This window comes from Strigops habroptila, chromosome 10 (genome assembly GCF_004027225.2).
Source record: "Strigops habroptila isolate Jane chromosome 10, bStrHab1.2.pri, whole genome shotgun sequence".
Lineage (NCBI taxonomy): Eukaryota > Metazoa > Chordata > Aves > Psittaciformes > Psittacidae > Strigops > Strigops habroptila.
The window spans coordinates 2,733,088-2,753,495 of record NC_046359.1 but is presented as its reverse complement, the minus strand read 5'-3'; the positions used below and the strand labels follow the sequence as shown (position 1 = coordinate 2,753,495).

The 20,408-nt window shown below is 39.8% G+C and overlaps 1 protein-coding gene across 8 annotated transcripts in view; it reads right to left on the bottom strand.

Annotated features, from left to right (window-relative positions):
• TFB1M (transcription factor B1, mitochondrial) overlaps positions 1–13,780 on the bottom strand; it is a 38,402-nt gene extending 24,622 nt beyond the window's left edge. For 4 of the 8 annotated variants that reach the window (XR_003993558.1, XR_003993559.1, XM_030499939.1 and 1 more), the window contains exons 1-2: positions 2,672–3,057; positions 1,363–1,520 (exon numbers count right to left, since the gene is read on the bottom strand). Coding sequence is in view for 6 of the 8 variants with exons in the window: in XM_030499939.1 (XP_030355799.1) it covers positions 1,363–1,520; positions 2,672–2,904 (391 nt within the window). In the remaining 2 variants the exon portion in view is untranslated. The other 4 variants (XM_030499943.1, XM_030499947.1, XM_030499941.2 and 1 more) reach the window with 4 other exon arrangements.
• Positions 13,781–20,408: the final 6,628 nt, after the last annotated feature.

The following is a 20,408-nucleotide window of genomic DNA, read 5'->3' as shown; positions in this document are numbered from 1 at the left end:
ATCCAGCTCACTTAGATAAACTCATTGTTTATTGTTAAAACGCAAGTGTGCTTACCTCAGAACAGACATAAACAGTGACACATCCCAGTTAATCACATACCTGCTAAACCACAGAGAATTCAGATTTGTTTCGTAGTACAAGATACCCTCAACTATTTTAAAAATACTATTTTCAGCTTAATGTCTTGAATATACATTGTTGCTCATTACAGAATCAAATGAAAACAGAGTATTACTTCTCATCTGTAAATCAGCAGGACTATTCTCCTGCAAGTAAGCACTTGTATTCAACATCCTAAAGTCTCGCTACAGTATTTCACTACATTTTCTTGGAGCCTATGTTTCAAGGAAATTTAAGAAGAAACAAGATTTCAATATGAACCCAGCAATTATATGAGGGAGGAGCTGGAGTAAACTAAGGGTTGGAATACAGGCAACAGGTAGTCATAGAAAGTGGGGCAGTTGAAAGGTGAGGAAAGAATACCTGTACATTAGTGGAAGGAGACAATATTGGAAGGTATTACAGCCAGGAAAGAAAATAGATTAAGGTTTTAAAATAAGGATTAAAAATGTAGCCAATGAAATAAAGAGGTCCTTAGGAAGCACGGAGAGAAGGTGCTGAGAGAAATTTTACTGCTCATTCCATAACTTCTTAAATATGCAATAAGAAATATCTGAAGACTTGTCTACTCGTAAGGTTTTACTAAACGCATGCAGACGTTTTAAATCCAAGGTAAGAGTCCAGTTGTTCAGGAAGTGGAACTGTGGTTTATGTTTGTACTCTAAATGTTTATCAGCCTGAATCTTCACATGTATTCAAACCATCAGCTACACAAGCTGCACTGCATTTCTTACTGCAAAACCCAGCCACCACTAGAACAGTAAAGAAACCCACCACTGACCAAACAGTGACAGCTTTGCCATCATTGCAGACATGCAAATGGAGAAAACTGTTGAGAACAATGTAACTAGTTCAAAAAAAGCTACATTTCTGATAAACAAACACAAATTACCTTCCTAGCCAGACTATATAATAAAATAAACTGCACGACGAGTTACAGTACTATGATACATAATAATCTGAAAAAATAGTAATTTTTTTTAATCAAACTTGTAAACTATAATAGCACCTGAATGGTAAAAATACTATTAAGGCTTGGATTTTTACATTTCAATCAATAATCCATATTTCATATATGAATATAGTTTCTACCTAAAAGTTACTGGGTTGTTTATAAATAAACACATTTTCTAGGCATTTACAAGTAACAAACACCATCTCCTTAGCTAGAACCGGGATTCCGAAGAAAACCAGGATACGTGTTTTACAGTAGATGAAAATATAACAATAAAATATTTAACCTGTCAATCGCAAATCCAGTAGAAAATTCTGGGAAAGTTGTTTCTGGGCTTTAAGGCGAAAGAGTTTAATAATCTCTCCAACAGTTGGCAGGGGAGGCAGACGGAAAGCTGCCACCTTTCCTGGAGCGGCCATAAGACAAAACTCTTGCTCCTTCCTCCTAGAGAGACATTTAAGAGATGGTTCTAGTATATGCAATAAATTCTAATATACTTAACATTAAAAACACTACAAAGTTTACTAACACATAATTTATAAACACAAGTGCTAAATTTTAAACATCAGTATTTTGACTATTGTATACAGTGCTTTGCACGTTATTTGTGGGATTTTTGCAACTCTCATTTTGTAGCTTTGCAAAAACATCAGGTAAAACAAAACCCTCTCACAATTGTTCACTGTCTATCCTTCGTTACTGTATAAAAGAACCATTAAGGATAATCTGCTTGAATTCATGGCATCACAGAAAGACAGAATACACTTAAAGTGTCCCTAAAGAAAAAGTTAAAGATTACTTTTTATTACTGAATCACCTGCCTTTCTAAGCAGAGGTAAAGATAAAAAATCCCAAATGTAAACAATGGCATTAGCTAATTAAAAATTATTTTCACTTTGAGGATGACAGGACCAGATGTTTCGCCTTTCTCTTACTTGCACCCGCCACCTCTGACCTCGCCATTACAGACCCCGGGGCCAACAAGCTCCAGCACCGAGGGCCCTCCTTGTGGTAGCACGGCCCGCCGCACAACGCTGCAGCCCAACACGCAACGGCCTGTCCGAAGAGCGGCTACCAACCGCACTTCAGCTCTTAGCGGCCTCACAACAGGGACCGACGGCGGAAAAGCCGCGGAGCAGCGGGACTAGGCGACGGGAGGAGGAGACGAGCCTCCAAGCGCACACGCCATTAGCAGCTGCTGATGGGCCGGGGGCAGCGCACAAGCCACTCCGCCTCGTCAGAACCCCCTGCAGTAGACCGAATCCCGATTCCCTCCCGTAGCAATCCCGGTCTCTCCCGACCGAAACGGGGTTAGGAGAAGCTCCCGCCCAACATTGGCCACTCCTCCCCGCAATGCCTTAGAAGACGGGCTCCGCAGTGCGCAGGCTCCTAGTGACGGCACACCAAAGGCGGCATAGCAGCCCTTAGCGTAGGGGGAAGCAGGGTGGCGCAAGGTCCCTGGAGAAGCGGGGCCGGGGCGGAGGCGCCATCCGGCCGCGCACAGTTTTCCCTCCTCTTCTCTAGGGAAAAGGAAAGCTCAGAGCATTCCCCCCCGGCACCGCGGCGGCTCCTTACGGTGTGCCTTGGGAGCTGACCCGGTAAAGGAAGCGCCTTTCCTGTGCCCCGGCGTGTCTCCGTACGGGCGCATCCGGCTGCTCGGCGCCGTGATTGGCTTGGTGTTCCGGGGAGGCGTGGCATACCCTGGTGGCAGCCCGGGCGACGCGGTTGGGGTGGCCGCGGTGTGTGACCCGCGCGGTGCCGCGGGCTGCGGGTCGGCTCTTCCCGGTCGCTCCGGCCGCAGAGGGTTTTCCGCGCACATGGTGGACATAGTCCGGAAGGGTTTCTCTTGCCTGCCAGGGAGAGGTCCTGCAGGCTCCGCTGGTGGCGGGGCTGGGCCTGGAATGGCGGTGATGCCGGTGTGTGCGTTACCACCGCGCTCTATTGGTTGTAGGCAATAAAATTACCCTGTTAGTCATCATTGTGGGTTAAAGCGTAGTTTATTGTTTTCTGTGGTAGCTCGATTTGTCTGACACCCGTTCAGATGGGTAGAACTGTTGCTTGCAGGCTCCAGGAACAGGCGTTTGGGTGTTGATGGTATGTTTTCAACTGATAAGATGGGAGTGTAGCTTCACAGACTTGCAGATCAGCCTAGAATTGAATTAGCCTCTATACTCAGAGTGGAGCGTTTTCTATTTTAATTTTTATTCTAATTACTAGGCCATTTTGCAGCTAGACTGGATACTGCATGGGTGCCTGGCTCGGCTTATTTATGTGTATCGAAATCTTAAGAGTGTGTTCAGAACCTGTAGTTCATTTCCTTTGAAAATAAAATGTTCCTATATTTCTGCAAAAGTTTTTTTCAGTTTTAGCTTACAACACGTATGTCTTGATCTGGCTGGGAAATTGGCATGGAAGAAAAAGGTGTAATAGTAGTGTTCTTATTAGTAATTACAATATATAAACTGAGAAGTTGCATCTTGCAACAGAATTGTAGCTGCAATAAACTGTACCAACATGTAAGTCCATGTGTCCGTACATATGGGCATGTATGTATGTGAATATATTGTCCAGTTTTGCTCATCATAAAATTGACTCATAGCATCAGAAGCCATTTTGGCAGAGTATTTCTGCAATATCTCTTGTCACAGAGGATTAAGGAAGCTCCATTCCCCACAGCACTTTCAAACAATTCTTGGATTTTAAGGTGGTTCTTCCATTTTGATTTATAATTCTGTGCTTGATGACTATTATCACAGTGAAACTGAATGTTAAGATGGTTCCAGAAAACTAAGCAGCTTTTAAAAAGCCACAGATAATTGAGGATATTGTTAGGTAGATAAAAGAAAATGAAGACATTAAAGGATTCGCAGAAAGTAATGCCTCACTCGGGATAAATAATGGGTACAATTCTAAATAGCTTTATGCATTAGACATGGCTTCAGCCATCAGTAGCCTGTTCTAGTTAAGTCGTAACAGCAGATGCTGTAAGGTATTCTAGTGTTGTCCTGTGAAGAATTGAGTGGAAGAAGGTTGATAAACAATATCTGCATTAGTATCTCTCTACAGTCGTGGGTTCAGTCATGTTCTGACACCAATCAGGTTTATCACAGTTGGATCCTATGCATGTGAGACAAATAAGATGTGTGTGAACATTAGTAGAGCCAGCAGGAAAGAGAATATATGTGTGAAGGGGCCACACTTAAAAGAAAAATGAAAATGGAACTAATTGTGCAGTCATTAAAAACATTGGGAACTTTGCAATTGATGTCAGTAAGAAAAAAAGCTGGCTTAAGTTTTATTGTTTACATACAGTGGAATACTGGGATAAAATGTCATGGTCCTACTCTTACCTGAAACTCTGGAGTTTTGAGTTTATGAGGTATAAAGTATTCATCTTAATATATATTATTTGATTTTAAAGTCATTATGAATTAGATAGAAAATGTAAGCTCCACCTGTGGTGAAAATGTGAGATTTCAAATAATACTTGTTACTTTGTCCTCTTCCAAAAGGGCTTTACGAGATAATATGGTGATTTTTCTACTTAAAACCTGGAGAAATTTGAAGAAATATGGGCTGCGTCTGAGGAGGAGCTGGTGTGAAAATGGCATTGGATGGATCAGTTTCATGACCAGCTGAGGCATCCAGGCTATTTTAACACTAAAGCAAAAAAGATGTCAGTTGGAAAGTTTTTCTCAGTGAATAAAAAAGGTCGTATCAGAATATTATTTTAACGATGTATTTCATACTGAATTGTCACCAAGGCTGAGCTTTTTCATCTCGAAACCTCAAGTCCACTCAGTTTTTGTATATGAATACTGTTCTGCCATAGTTAAAGTACAAGCTCTTTGTGATTAGATGCACATACAGAAGTCTTTGGGTGCTTCATGTGGCCATCTCTTACTGTAATAAGAGTGATAGGACTGACTTTCTGGTATTTGTGTAAAAACAAAGGGTTAAGAGCACCATGGTCAGGACAGTCCTTAAATATGTAGAAAGCAGTTGGTATATGGAGAGCACTACCATAAACAGCAATAATAAGGCTTTTGTGGCTCCTCAACTTAGACTTTGAACAACTGCATTTTGATGCTGGAGATTGGCCCAAGAATCTATTAAAGTTTTAAATCTATTTTCTTTCCTTCCTCCAGGGTGAGAGTAGTTGGGGAAAAAAAAAAACAAACCCAACAAAAAACCAAAAAACCAAACCATTTTTCAATGCTGGTGAAATACTTTATTTTGAGAATGGCAGGAATCCACTATCTGAATTATTTCATCGTTCAGTTGTGTCTTGACCTTAGAGACAGAGCCTGCTAACTTCGAAGCCAATGGAATATTCGACATGTTTTCCACAGATCAGATAGATAGATGCCAGGCAAAAATAAACTGGGCATTTGAAGCAGCTCAGTTTCAGGTCCTGAGATCAGTTGTGGAGAAACACCCCCATGGGATTACTCGGAGTTCCTTTCTTGACTGCAGCTTCAGTTCAGGTTGCAAGGGTTAAAACCAAAGTTGTGGCCATAGTCGTGAAGGAGCATGTGCACTAGTGGAAGGCTTCCACAGTAGTTACGGAACTTCAGTGGCAATTTCAGGTTTTATTTTTGCAGACTTGCAGAGCTCATTCGTAGGTACTAATTATTTACTGGTTCTATGTTCAGGTTGTTACAATTTAAAAATAACCCCCTCTAAAAGGAGGTACAGTGTGACTGACCTAAAATGATTGTGTTGCTGGGATTATTATTACTAGTTTTATGTTATGGCATGGTGGTGTAGAAAATGGGGTTCACACCATGCTTTTGAAATGCCACACTCCATTCAAATTCTGAGGCAGAAAAATCTACTTGACAATTATTTTACATTATCTTAAGGTGAATAAGATGACAACTTGTTAGTGGTCAGATTGCACTGAAAAATTAAAAGGAAATGTAGTACCCAAAAGAGGTTAGATACAGAAAATCTTTTATTTTCCACCCTGCTGGAAGTATTTTCATACCACAAGGCCTCTATTCTTTGGCTTGTTCTCAAAGACACTGTTTTCTATTGTTTGTTAAAATAAAATGTTTATTATTTCTGTTGCACTACCTCATAAGGATCCTAAATAGATTTTAGAAGGCTATTGCACCAGGCACTGTACAAACACACAGTGACTGCCCTCCCTCAGGAGGAAAACTGTTACCGGATAAAATGCAGAAGAAAAATTAGCAAATGGGAAAAAGGTTAGGTAAGATAACAGCAGAGAGGTGTTTATTTCCATAGTCACAGTAATTTTAGAAGCCACAGGCTGCAAAGAAGTGCAAAACTGTCATGAAACATCTTCAGTATTAACTCTGTAGAGGAACTTCAAGATTGTTTCTTGCTCTTTAATGTGGAGGCAATATATTTTAGAATACCTTTTTTGAACTAGATTTTTTGCTTAGTGCAATAGTTACATTCAGTGTGAAATAAAACAGGGTATTACTATATCAATGTCTTTCCCTAGAGCAAAACAATCCAGTTATGGGGAAGATCTTCCTACTTTTTTGTCAGTCTACCAGTGTGGATTCATCAAGCCGCATTATGACCAAGAACAGTGTTTTCCTCGTTACCACTTCAGTTATGTTGTGTAGCAAAAACTAAACAGTCAAGGAACAAAGAATTCCTGTTAACAGAAAATCTGGCAGAAAATTCTGTCCAGACTGCTGAGTTCTTTGCTAACATTACTCAGGAAGTACAAAGATCCATGGCTTTCAGTATTGCCACAGCAGATGTCTAAAAATCATTATATTTATTTTAAAACATTAGAATTTCTTTTAATGCTTGATTCTTCTGATGCGCCTTTTGATTTGTGAGCCGTTTAATCTACTCAGGTCACATTGTCAAGCTCTAGCTATAGCCATCCATACTAGAACATTTATTTATAGTTGACAGTTTTGATTTCCTCTTGATTGTACCGTTTTAGGTGCTAGAGCATTTAGAAGGAATATCAGTTAATGCAAAGTTCGGGGTAAAATTTTAGTAGTGTCAGGAAATTAGGAGAATCAAAACTAATCTCACATTATCTGCTGGACTCTGTAGAAATGGGGATTTTCACACTGCAAGTAGAACTCAAAACCACAAACCCACAAAACTAATGGTGCAGACTGAGCACTGCAAGCCGCTGCACCGTTATCACCCATTTATCATTGGGAATGTTAAAGCATTTTGGAGCATTGGTGTTTTAGTGAGCTTGGTCTTGTTCACTCAATACCCAGGTCTCCATCTTGGAGAATGTTTCTATGAGGGTAATAGTTGTTTGCATCTTAATTAGGCTCTCTAGCAGAGTGTTTTCAAAATTGATGTTCCAGTTTTAAGCATTAAGTATTCCTAAGTTAAAGGGAAAAAAAAAAAAAGCAAAAGCAAAAGCTCTCTCCCTACTTGCAACAGCTCCCACAAAGATTTTCGTTAAAAGTACAGCATACCGTATCAACTGAAACCCAGACTTGCGCTCTGATTGTATATCATGAAAAATTAATACAAAATCACATGAACCTCTGAGAGGCCTGTGAAGTGTGTACCATCACACAGGTAACAGCATTCATAACCACACTATGCCACCACCTACCACCTATGCCTCCTTTGCAACAATCTAATTTATGGTCTTGTAAAACCAAACCCAGCCACAGACTGGGAGCAGCACAGAGCCTGTGTGTACCCCATCGGGGGAGATCAAAAAGCAGGATCCATCCGGGGGTTCTCCTTTCCTGCTGCAATATTTTCTGTGGGGCAGTTTAAAAACATATGTTTACCTTATCTGGACTTACTGGACAATGTGTTAGAGTTAGATGAGGTCTTTGAACTTCTCTTTCTTCTATGCTGATGTCAGGCAAGTCACTTGCTGCCCAATCCCTCAGAAATAAGTGGTACCCTTTTGAAAGTGCCTAGTACCTGTGGTGGGTTATTTATGCTCTCAGAAAAAGTGATACTCAGAGTACAGAGAGGAAACCTTTTCTCTTCAGTTCTCTACTTTCTGCCTTTCAAGTACAGAGGTAGGAGAGGGGTCTGCAAACTTGAGCACAGAAGGATTTCTGTCTTCAAGATGTTGGGAGGAGATTTATAAAATGCAGAAGGCAGACACTTCAAGGCATGAGTATTGGTCCAAGCTATCTGGCCACTGGGTGCCACTCTTGTTCCACTGCGAGAGAACTGCATAGTCTTTAGCAAGGACCAGAAAGTTAACTGTCTCCACCTTATGTCCTTATGTCGAGTCAGGCTGCCAGAATATGAATGCTGTATAGTCCGCCTAGCAGAAATAAAACCAGAAGGTCACTTAGACACTTACAGTAAACAAGAATGGAAGATTTAGCAAGCGAAATCCAAGCCATTAAACCTGGAGATTCATATTTAACGAATATACCACATGAATGGGTAGGGTGTTAATCATAGTTGCTCTGCTTTTTGGGAGCTCCTAAGTAGGCTAGGTCAGAATTTGTATTTTTCTAAGAAAAAGATAGGAAGACTGATCAAAAATCTGTTTTAAAAAGAAAGCATTTCATGAACTGTTAAATTTTAAGTCAGCTTTTTGCATCTAATGCAGCTGGTACAATAAAACATAGTGCCTCTGTCTGAACCTTGACCTGCGTACATCGTGAGGGTGCTGTAGCTACCACAGCATTCTGACCATATGTTTCTGAGGTGGCAAACGCCCACCTTTGCTGTAGTGATGAACATGGGACAATAATGCTAGCTGGAACAATTTCTCTGTTGAGACTAAGGGAAGTGCTAAACTGAAATTAAAAATCATCTGCAAGAAATTGCTCCCCTAATGAACAGTGTGAGCTTTTTCTAAGTATATTGTGCCGAGGCTTTACCTGGCATAAATTGCTACAGTTCTGTTAAAGTCATGGTGACTGTGCTGACTTCTAGCAGGTGGGAATACTTTGTAATTCTTTCATGTCTTGTTAGTTTGATCTGGTTTAAAACCAAAATTAACATCTTTGAAAACACAACAGTGATCTGCTTACTTCCAGATATATTCTGTCATACTGTGGTCTGAAAATGTAGGTAGATGGGAGATAGACTGATTTCTTTTTCTGGCACTTCACTTGTGAAACTCTAGTTTGAAGTTAATTTGGAGCCACAGCTTTGCTCAGGCTGCTAATGAATGTGTCTGTTTAGCCCTGTGTATTAGATAGGCACTATTCAATGTTGTATTCAAAGCTTAGAATGGATTTATGGGGTGTTTTTAATTGTAGTTACGCCAGAAGCCCCCAACAGAACTCCATGTCAGAAATTGTACTAACACAGCAGAAGATTTGACCTCTGTCAGGAAAACCTTGCCATGTGATCCAGAGGAATAGGGAAAAGTGGATACTGACAGATTCAGAGAATAAGGAGGCACTGAGTTAGTACTGGTCAGCATGACAAGCTGTGGTCTCAGCAAGGCAGCATTTTTCATGTAGTATCACAAAAGAAGGACCTGAAGGGTACAATAAGGAAACTTTGAAGGTGTTTACCGGGAGGGCAGAGAGGAACAAACATCAAGGTGCTGCTTTGAAACATGGGCTGCTCTCATGAACCAGCTGTCCTCTCAACAATGGGTAAGTTTCCAAGAAGCAGATTCAGAAAACTTTGTAAAGGGACAAGTGAACGTGAGGGTTTGTGGCATGTGTTGCAATGTAAAAGGTGAAGCAGTGGAAGGCATAAAGAGAGGATGGATCTGGCCAGAGTGAGAGAGGTAGATAGATACACGATGAAGGACAGATATGACAGGTGGGACAAGGAAGCATTTATGAAGGCCAGAGAGAAGGTGATTTCCATATGCAAGGTACCAAGACTTGAGAATTGGATGAAAATTTTAACCACATGCGTTAAAAAGTATCTTACAGACACTGTGCAGAAAGATCTGCAAGACAAAGTTTGGGAATGAGGCCCAGTTAGAGGTTCAAGGTGATAATGATAATCTGATTGTAAGAACAGATAGGAGCACAGTGGTAATATAGTTGACAGTGATCAGAAAACGTATTGCTAGGAATGTGCACAAAGAACATGTTTTTGTCCAGACCACGCCATCCCAGGCTTCATTCATGGCACACAGGTATACACTAGAAGCTTTAGCTCTTGCCCCTTACTCTTAGCATATGCTAAGAGTGAAGTGAGAAGATCAAGATCAAAAAGCACTTGTGAAAGATTCCATGTACTGGATATTGGAAAAAATTTAGGAAAGTATTTGAAGGAGACTATGAGGGCTGAAGCTATAAATGAGAAGGATACGGAAACTTGGATCTGGCTACAATCTAGAAGAACAGCTGAGCGGAGAAGGAGACTTAATCAAGACTCTGAAAGTTTGTTGCTCTGAGTACCTCAGAAACTTTGTTTCTGTGTTAAATAAAAGGCCTTAAACCAGGAATTAAAATCAGCAGGAAGCCACTCACTGACTTGTAGTGTTACACTAGTGAACAAGAGATTATAAGAGGAGTGGAAATAGGGCATTGGGGGATTTTGGAGTGAAGAGAAGTGGCTTATATTTGAGGTGAGAGAAATGGAGACTTCCTTTGATTAAACTCACTGTAACTAGGCTTCAGAGGATCTAAATACCTTATTAGATATTACTAAAGCCTGCAGTCAATTATGTGACACTGTTAGAGAAAAAGTCCTTAGAGACTTGAGGAGTTGTCTATGCAAGAACCCAGTTCACAAGGTGGTGTATCAAGGTATATGTCTGAATATACACAGTGTACAAATTGTCTCATCTGCAAGTTGTCAAACCATTCCATCTAACCCTAACAGCAGGATGTGGAACAGGTACAGTTGATATAAGAACCAGAGAGGCAGTTCATGTAACTCTTGGTTTTCAGGAATCACAGAGCTTGCCAATATCCTTTCATTAACTCAAGATTGTTTTTTCAATGGCTGTTCCCCAAGTCTCTTGCATTTCATCAGTTCAAAGCATCAGACTGGGTCAAATTCAGCTGCTTTGTTTTTAGTACCTTTGTAGTAATCAATACAAAATGCATATACTACAATCTAAACCAGTTGAGACTTTTCAAAGATGCTTAAATGAACTGTTTTCTGCAAGTATTTCTTGGTTGTCTTTGATAATCACCTCGCAAACTGTTTCCTTTCACTTAGGCAGTGACTCCATATAGTTAGAAAGGTGCTCAGCTCACCTGGTTATAAACACATCTGACACCTTCTTAACCAATCATGTAGCTTTCTCTTTGAGATTGATGATAGGTTTTCTCTGAGGAGTCGTTTAGGTCCTCTGCCAAGACACATACTTGAATTGTTAAGGTTATTTTGGACAGGCAGCTTTGAATTTAACACATCTTCCCTGTTTTCCAAAATTGCAGTAGACTGTCATGGCCACATTTCCCTACTAAAGAAATGACATTTTGAGATTGCCCGCTAGCCTTGGTATCTCAAATGAGACATGACAATTACTGACAATTTGGTGTTGTATTTCATGAAGAAGCAAAATCTGATCAGCTTTTTGGTAAGCAACTGAATTACATTACTATGGAGAATACTGTGTGGCATATAGGTTCTTGCAAAGGATCCAACTCCATGCAACTTCTTCAGATTGAGGATGTATCAGATCCCATTTTTACTTCTGGTCCCTATTAGTTTGGTTCTTTGTTTGTGTATGGGGCTTTTTTTTGTTTGGTTGGTTGGTTTTTTTTGTTTGTGGGATTTTTTTTTCCCCTGCATGTTCAATATTCCTTGGTGCTACCTTATGTATAGTAATGGCAAGGGAGAAAATTCCATAGATGACCCTGAGACTTGTTAAATTGCAGACAAGAAATACAGCAGTGTCTTTAAAGAATCACAGAACTGTTTAGGTTGGAAGGGAGCTCTTGAGATAATCTAGTCCCGTGTTTCAGTATGTGCCCATATCCTCTTGTTCTGTCACTAGGAACCACTGAGAAGAGTCTGGATCTCTTTTCTTCTTTTTCTCCCCTTGGGTACTTACACACACTGATAAGATCCCCTTGAACCTTCTCTTCTCCAGGCATTTTCAGCCTGTCCTCTTACGAAAAATGCTCTGGTCCCATAATTGGTTTTGTGGTTCTTTGCTGGACTCAGTCTGGTAAGTCTGTTATCTTTCTTATATTGGGCAGCTCATCACCGGACCCAGCAATCCTGCTATGTCTCACCAGCACTGAATAGAGGGGAAGGATCATTTCCCTCAACTGATTCACCATAATGCAGCCTGGGATTCTGTTGCTATTGAATGATCTTGTCATACTGGGAATCAAGATCTGGTGTTGGGAAGCTCTGATCCCTTCTTTTCGTGCTATCCTCATCAAGCTGTCTACCTTCCCCATGGTACAGGGAATCCTATAAGGGATAAACTGGCATCTCACTTGCCAGTTATCTGAAGAGTGAACTGAACAACCTGGTCACCTCTCTTGGAATTCTTCCTGCCCCAGAAGCACAGGTGGTTTTCAAGTCAACCTGCAGAGACTGTTTTTCGAGGGTACTCCATTATCCTCCAGTCAGCCACCATCCTGGACTTGATTTTCATTGGTTTGAAGTGATAAGAAAAGAGGATGGTTTCTTCTAAGCAGTTACAGAAGTGTACAGAACTTGATCATAATGATCCATAACAGGAATCAGTGTCCTAGGTCCCAGTTTCAAGCCTAAACCTATATACAGCAGGGTCACAGCCATTCGCCATCATCACCTTATGTGACTTCAGCATCAGTGTCTCTTTGGCCACATGGTAGGGTCCACAGCTGCCTGGGGCCTGTTACTTAGCTTTGGGAGTTCTAAGTTGTCTGCAGTGTACTTCCCATTGTAGTTTTAGAAGCTCTTCAGCAACCTTCGAAATATAGCTACAGGTACTCAACATGAGGGAATCAAAGACATTAGGTTTGTGACTTGCTCACAGTGAAATAAATTAAGGACCTCTCCTTTCTGCTAAGGTGCTCACCGCTCCTAAATCACTTCTGTTGTCTACCATGATTCTCAATGTATGTGGACAGAAAAAACTTGACCCATCTAGAAGGGAAGCTGCCTGGAAGTTCAGGAGGAGTTGACAAACTTAAGAACTCAACACTTTAGGCTTTTGGCTTTTTTGGTTGTCTAAAGACTCAAGTCAAAATTCTGTCAGTTTTCTGCATGTTACATCATTTCCTCAGGGCTAGAGACATTGCTGGAAGCAAAACTTTGTATGGTGCACGGTAGAAAGCCATTGCAAAATCAATTATTCAGCAGGGGAACATGCTTCTGTGGGAGCTGCACAAACTTCTGAGCTGCAGTGATATTGTCCTGGATATGAATCTGAAAAGAACATTTCCTGCCTAAATCATCATCAGTAGACATCTTCACTCACATAGCTACAGTCAGGGACGGCAGATCTATGCACCATTTCAGTCACGCAAAGATAACCCATACATGCCCAGGGTATTTATAGGCCTCACAGATGACTCTGAAACATCTGTAAAGAAGCTGCTGCTGTATTAGCCTTCCCTCTCCTTGTGTGCCACTACCTTAAGTGACGTATCTGAGCCCAGTCCAATGGCTAGAAAAAGAATTGTTGCTGGGCCTCCACAGGCTTTACAGCCTCCTACAGCTCCTGCTTCCTTAGCATCCATTCTTCCACAACTGCGGCCTCATTGCCCACATTTGCTCCACTATGGGGCTAATCTTCATATCTTCTATTACAAAAAATTGCCAAAGCCTTGTTGGTTTGCATCTCACAAGTGGTCTTGGTTTGCATAAATCACAACAAATCCAAGCACTAGGCAGAAGAAGATGCTAATCCTCTGTCAAGGCAGCATGAGGAAGCCTTCCAGCTATTCGTGGTTGAGATCAAAACCATGCTTCACCTAATGGCCTCTGCAAAGTGCTGTGCCCCCTGTTATGCTTCCTCTGCCCCTCACTTTCCCTTAGCTTCTTCTGAATTACAGTATGCTGTTTCTCAACTCAGTGAAAGGCCTTATACCTTTGACACAGGTTAGTATTGAAAATACTAATCTATATATGTCATATATTTATGTCACATAGATGCCTGCATTGTATTGAAAGTCAATGTGATTTAGTCTCCTAACTCAATTCCTTTTGAAATGTTACCTTTGATAATCCCATGTATTTGATGAAAAATCCAGTTGTAAATATAATTTTGATTTAGTTGATAACCTAGACAAGTAAATGCTATGATTTTCAGCAGCTGTAGCATCATTTAGAGACATTAGCAGATGTGGTTTTATAGCCATATACATGTGATTGTCTTCTCCCAGCCTAAACACACATTGAAATCTCATTCTTGCCTATTTCAGAAAGCAAAGTATCCAAACAAAAGCAGCTAGGAATGCAAATAAACTGGAAGGGTTTGAAAGGACTGTTATGGACAATGTCCCAAGTTAAAGTCATTTTGCAAAATGTGAAAGTAACTTGGAAATATTCCAGTCTCATACCCTTTGTAAGAATGACCTGTGTTGTTTCCCACTCCTAAGGGAAAGGGTTCTGCTCAATCTATGCTTGGGTTTTATTTTTATATGCTTCCAGACATCTATACGGGCAAATTATTCTGGTTAAAAAAATATGCATAGTTGATGCCGTCAGTGTCATTGTTGTGCTTTGATGCTAGGATATTCCAGTCCTTTACTGAAGCAGCTATGTAAAAGACTGAGCTGACAAAGGTACCTCCTCTAGAGCTTCCCAGCAGAGCTGAGCAAGGAGTAACTCTGTGCAGATAATTAAAGGATGCTTTTTGCATAAAGCTTTTTTTGCAATATGAAGTTGTTTTGTATTTAAATATCTTAGGTGATCTTTGTTTTGTAGGAGATTTTAATTTAATTGTTCATGTTTTCCCTTCCCATAGCAGATTTTAATCATGTACTCCATCCTTTTAGTGACTGGGTGGAATTTTAAGGGACAGCATACTAAAAGAGTAATTCAGCTGTGGGGCTGCTGTCATTCTGATAGTTTGGGTTCAACCCTACATGAGAGCATTAATTAGCTTCAGTTCATGAAGCAAGCTTTCAATGACTGAATTTCTAGATTGATATTGTCTTTTAGAATAGTTTTCATTCCTCTGCTTAACAGTCTGTCCCAGTGCTTTATGGTGTTGGCAGCTAGCAGAGTTGAACTTACACAGTAAGGTATGAATTACTTCTCCCCCTCCTCCCCAACTTATGTTATTGACAGGGAATTTTGAAAATTTATAGATCCATTTTCTCTGATGAGTTTTGAGTTTTTGTACACTAGTTAACACCAGTCAAAAGAAATAGGATATAATCAGCATAATAAAATGCCTTCTGTTCTCTTCCTCCTATCACAATTGCAAACGTTCATAAATGTTTTCTGATTACTTCTGCAGGAGGTGAAGTGTACTAAATCCTTCCTCCCCTAGCATTAATTTAATAGAAAATATTAGTGAATGGAATGAGAAGGAATGAATTTACTCTGTAAATAGTATTATTGCAGACACAGCTTTAATGTACCTTTAATCAGGGCAATAACCAAATACCATTAGGACGACTATGGAGCCAATAAGAGAGGTGATAAAGAGTTGGGATGAAGACTTTGTATCTGGTTCTTTTAGAATTTATTTTAAGCTGTTAATGGAGGGTAGACATAAGAAATAACTGGGTCCACCTTTGTAATCTTAGAAAATTCTGCAAGTACAAGCAAGATGGCAGAAATCAGAAAGCAAGCAAATGTAAATGTAGCCTCAAATGGTCATAAAGGGGTAAGTGCATCCCAGGAAACTGAAGCAGAATTTTATTTATTTGCCTAGCTTTATTACTTGTTATTGTATATTCTTTACATGAAATATTTAAAGAAGAGCTTTAATTAGGGGTTGAAAATTTTCTGATCTGTTGTACATGAAAATGAAATCTTGACTTTCCTGACAGCACATTCCTGTGCTATGTGTTGTTTAGCTGGATCCTGTTACTGTGCGAGGCAACAAGCATTTTCCTGTGCTCTTTGCTCAGAGTAGGATCAGGCTTGAGTCCAGCATCAAAATCTGTACTCAGACATTTAGATAATGCCTCTTAGTAGAAAATCTTGTTTCTTTTCTGATATTTTTCTTGGGTTTTGGTTTTTTTTAACCACCTATTGTATCACAGAAATCACTCGTTGTATGTCAGAGGACCTACTTTTCATGCAAATGCATTATATCATACATATAATTCTAAGAGTGAGCAAGCATGTATCATGCTGGTCCTGGCAATCAGAATACTTGCCTTCCAAACCATGCTGCCTAGTAACAATATTAACCATTGCCACTAATAAGAGGATAATTCAGTTCAGTTTTATGTTTGTTCAGAAAGCTCACAGATATTTTTAAGGATCATGTAAAATATACGTAATGCAGTTTATGGGAGAGGAAGATTGCTGTAGCAGTTCAAGGAATAGTCTTGGTCCTGAAGGCTGTGGTTTAATCCTTGTTCTGCCATTCCTTTGAGAGCTTGAGGCAAATCACTTAGTATTTCAATGTCTCACTTCCCCATCTAAAACTGGAAGTAATAGATTTTCCACCTGACAAGGATATTATGAGAAAACATACATTCAAAAGCATTTTGAGCCCCAAAGGGACCATTACACCTTTTACCCTTGATGCTTTAGTAGCAGCAGCCAATAATTTGAACTCAGTAAGTGAGTTGCACCAATAACTTCCACTTAACTGAGCCTAACTTGTGTCTGGCGAGCATAGATCTCTTCCAGAGTAGCACCCAGACTTGACTGGATGACAGCAAGAGATAGAGGTTTTACCATTTCCACTGGGGCCTTCCAGTAGCTAACCACCTCCTCTGTTGAAAGTGAGTGCCCTTTTGCCTCTTTGAAATGGTTCTTGTAATGCTTTAATATGCTAGATTAAAGAGCCTGCTAGTGCCTAGATTTTCTCCACGTGAAGGTACTTGTATGCTGTTATAGAGTCATCTCATAATCTAATTTTTGATATGCTAAACTGATTGAGCCCTTTAATTGCAAGGTGTTTTCTCAAGTCCTTGAATATGTTTGTGGCTCTCTTCCCTAATTTCTTAACATCCTAAGATGTACAACAGAACAATTTGCAATATACCAGCATTAGTCTCATCCCTCCCATGTATAAAGGAACAATTATCTCTTTTGCTGCATTACTTTACTGAGTGCATGTGATGAGATGTTTATCTAGTAAAGCAAAGCCTCAATTTCTTCTTCAGTGTCACTAATTTCCAAGGTCCAGCAGTATGCTATGAGTTTGGCATGCTTCCCATGCCCTGAGGTGTGCAGCTTCTCAGTTGTCTGTGTTCAGACAGTTTTTCTTTGAGTGACTGCTCTGTGACATTGCCCATTTGTTAAAGCTTTTGAAGTATTCAGACCTTTTTTGGTGAAATGGGCTAAGGGTTTAGAATAAGATTATCTATCTTATATCTTGGTTGAAATTGGTTGGCAAATTAAGCAGTATTTGCTGAGGAGTAGAGATGCAGAAAAGAGAACCAACCAGTAGACAGACAGATGCATCATAACTGCGTAAGTCTTATTGCTTTAGGGAATCACATTGCAACCAATTATTATGGAAAATGCAAATCTAAGAATTGAGGTTGGCCTTACTTGGCTCCCCAGAAAAGGGGACAACCAATTTCATACCCCTATATAAGACAAGATTTATTTGCAGAGCAAAGCCAAGGAGATTCCCAGTTTCTTCATTAACTCTGTTAGAAAAGTCTCTTCTAATTTAGGAAAAACTTCCCTGTGGAGGCATTTGGTATCTTGCTTGAACAAAGCTCTCAAGACACAGACTGAGCCTTGGGCATTTGTCTAATCCCCTTGAAACAAAAACACCATCTTAAACGCTTTCAACTAAGCATAAGCACAAATGCTCTGCTGAACTGGAGCCTTGTGTAGTAACATTAATGATATAACATGTATTACATATATGGATATAATTGCATCCATCCCCCAAAAGGTGTGTCCCCACTTACAGATTTCATTATTGATGGCTACCTACATGTATAGCAATAAGACAATCGGCATGTGGTAAAGCACTGGCTGTTTCATTATAAACAACTCAGACGATTTGAAGTGAATTAGTTTTTTTCCTTCAAAGTTCAGTGTTCGATATTTGCAGTATATCATTCTGCACTGACATTGACTAACTGAGCCAAATTCTACTGTCCTCATTTTGGCAAAACTCCAGTTAATTTCATTGTCTGGACTCCAAAGGTCTAGTTCTGCAGAATGCCGAGCAGATGCAGGTTTTTTTTGTTTCACTAAAAGCTCTCTCAGCTCAGCACCTCCCAGCATTAGACGATTTTTAAATTGTTTTCAGGCCTATTTATGAATGCACAATGTTACAGAAGGAGGATGTACTTGCTTTAATAGACATAGGGTGGCCAGCATTGTGATTATGCTTGATGTCTCTTCCTATGGATGCCTCTTTGTAATGATGACCACAGCTTCCATTTAATAAAATAGTTGATGTACATTCCTATCAGAGAAATTGTACTTGGGCATGTTTGTATTATACGAGATCCAGTTCAGTCAAATCTAGCTGTTCTCCACATGATTTATATTTGAAGTAACTTCTGTGTTGACCAGTATCACAGCATACATTTGTTTGTTTCATCCTCAAACCTTTGATATTGCATTCAAAATTCTCCAACTGTGCCTCTTAACTATCTTCCTCTTGCCAGCATGGTAAGGAATCTAAGAAAGAGAGATCTTAAATGGCTAACTCTACATTGGTATGCGTTCTGTGTAGCCCTCTGAATTTCCTTAGCAGCACACAAACTCAGAAAATTGCATGGATATTTTCCTAACATTAATGAGCAAATGATGGGCATTTTTCAATCTAAACAGTTTTATCTAAATATAATCTAAGTATAATTAATGAGTGTGATGTGTTGCAGGTTGATTGTATGCTTGTGACCTTTTAAATTCAAAGATTGTCTTAAATTTTTTTAACCTTGATCAATTCCTGGAAACATGAGAATAAATACATTGTGCTTGTTACCATAAGAGGGAGTTGTGAACATCAGCCTCTGTGAGACCTAAAACATATAGGTTTCTACAGATTTCCTGTGTACGTTCATGCCACAGCTACTGTGTGCTAATTTGCACTTGTGTATGCTTCCTTATCTTTGCTCACAACGTCCCATTTTTCAGTTTTTTGACAGCAGTAATTTCTGTGAGGTTTTTTGCAGCCTTGGACAGTAGCAAGAGGAAAGATCTGCTTTTGTGCAGAGAACCCATCTCAAGCAAGGGCACAGGCCTTTGAATGGGCCAAGATAGTCAACGTTCAAGGCAGCGATGCCGGGGAATGATCAGCAGTAGGCTGGACATCAGGACTTCTGTCTCAAAAGAACGGTCTTGTATCTGCCCTCTCTCCTGCTGATTTGCTATATTCACAGAATAAAATGTTCAGATCTGTGTATTTTTCATTTGGCCAAAACAAGAAAAGAGAAAAGCTTTCCCCAAACCCACAGTTTTTTGCTTAATAGAAGCTGTAAGACCACTGAAAATCAGACTTTTATTAAAGTAAGTGCAATCTTATCTGTGTACCTTAAGGCGAGCATGACTGTAAATTGTCTTTCATATTCAGAATTACTGTAGCAGAGAAATGGTCTCTAGACAAGAATCAAGACAGTCCAGTAGTTTAACAGCTGAATAATACAGATCAGCTTTCAAGACCCAACCTTGAGCCTGACATCAGTCTTCTGTGCATGAGCTTCAAAGGAAAACATATTTAGTCCTCTAGGACAGTAAAAAGATTGTTTGAAGTTACTAAAGCACATGTGTAAGTATTGGCAGGCTCTGGGCTTTTATCCTCAATGAATACAAATGTCTTACCATGTTAGAAGTCATTATTGTTTAGTAATAATGGTTGCAAATATTTGAAGCAGATAGATAGCCTTTGAAATGTGTGGGTTTGAGTGGTTCACTATACTATACAACTTTCGTTTGTTTCTATATATTCTGGAAGGATATTAACATATCTTTTAAAGTGTTTAAGCCTTTTTGTCCTTTCTTGCTTTTGAAAGGAGAAAAAGTGTGTTTCCATGTCAACTAACACATTTTTTCACATATATTAAGACCACTGTGTAATTGAGATTTTTTCACTGTAAGATGTAATTTCTTGAAGGTCAAGAAGACTCCTGTTATATAGTCTTAGCTGGTTAGAGTTTTAAAATGCAGATCATCAGTCTACTGTCACTGAACATGATCAGTAACATGTAAGTAGAAATTCCTGGAAATTTTTTGTGGCTGCAGCTTTAGTTTCAATAAATTGGATGCCCAATTTTATTCCACGGAAATGCACAGTTTCTCAAATGATTAAGTGCTTGGAGGAGTTAGAGTTGCTGCTGCAGAACAGATAACCTGACTTTGGTGAGAAAGCCTCAGCTCAGCCAGTTTCCAGCACTAGGAAGGTTCAGACCCGCCAGT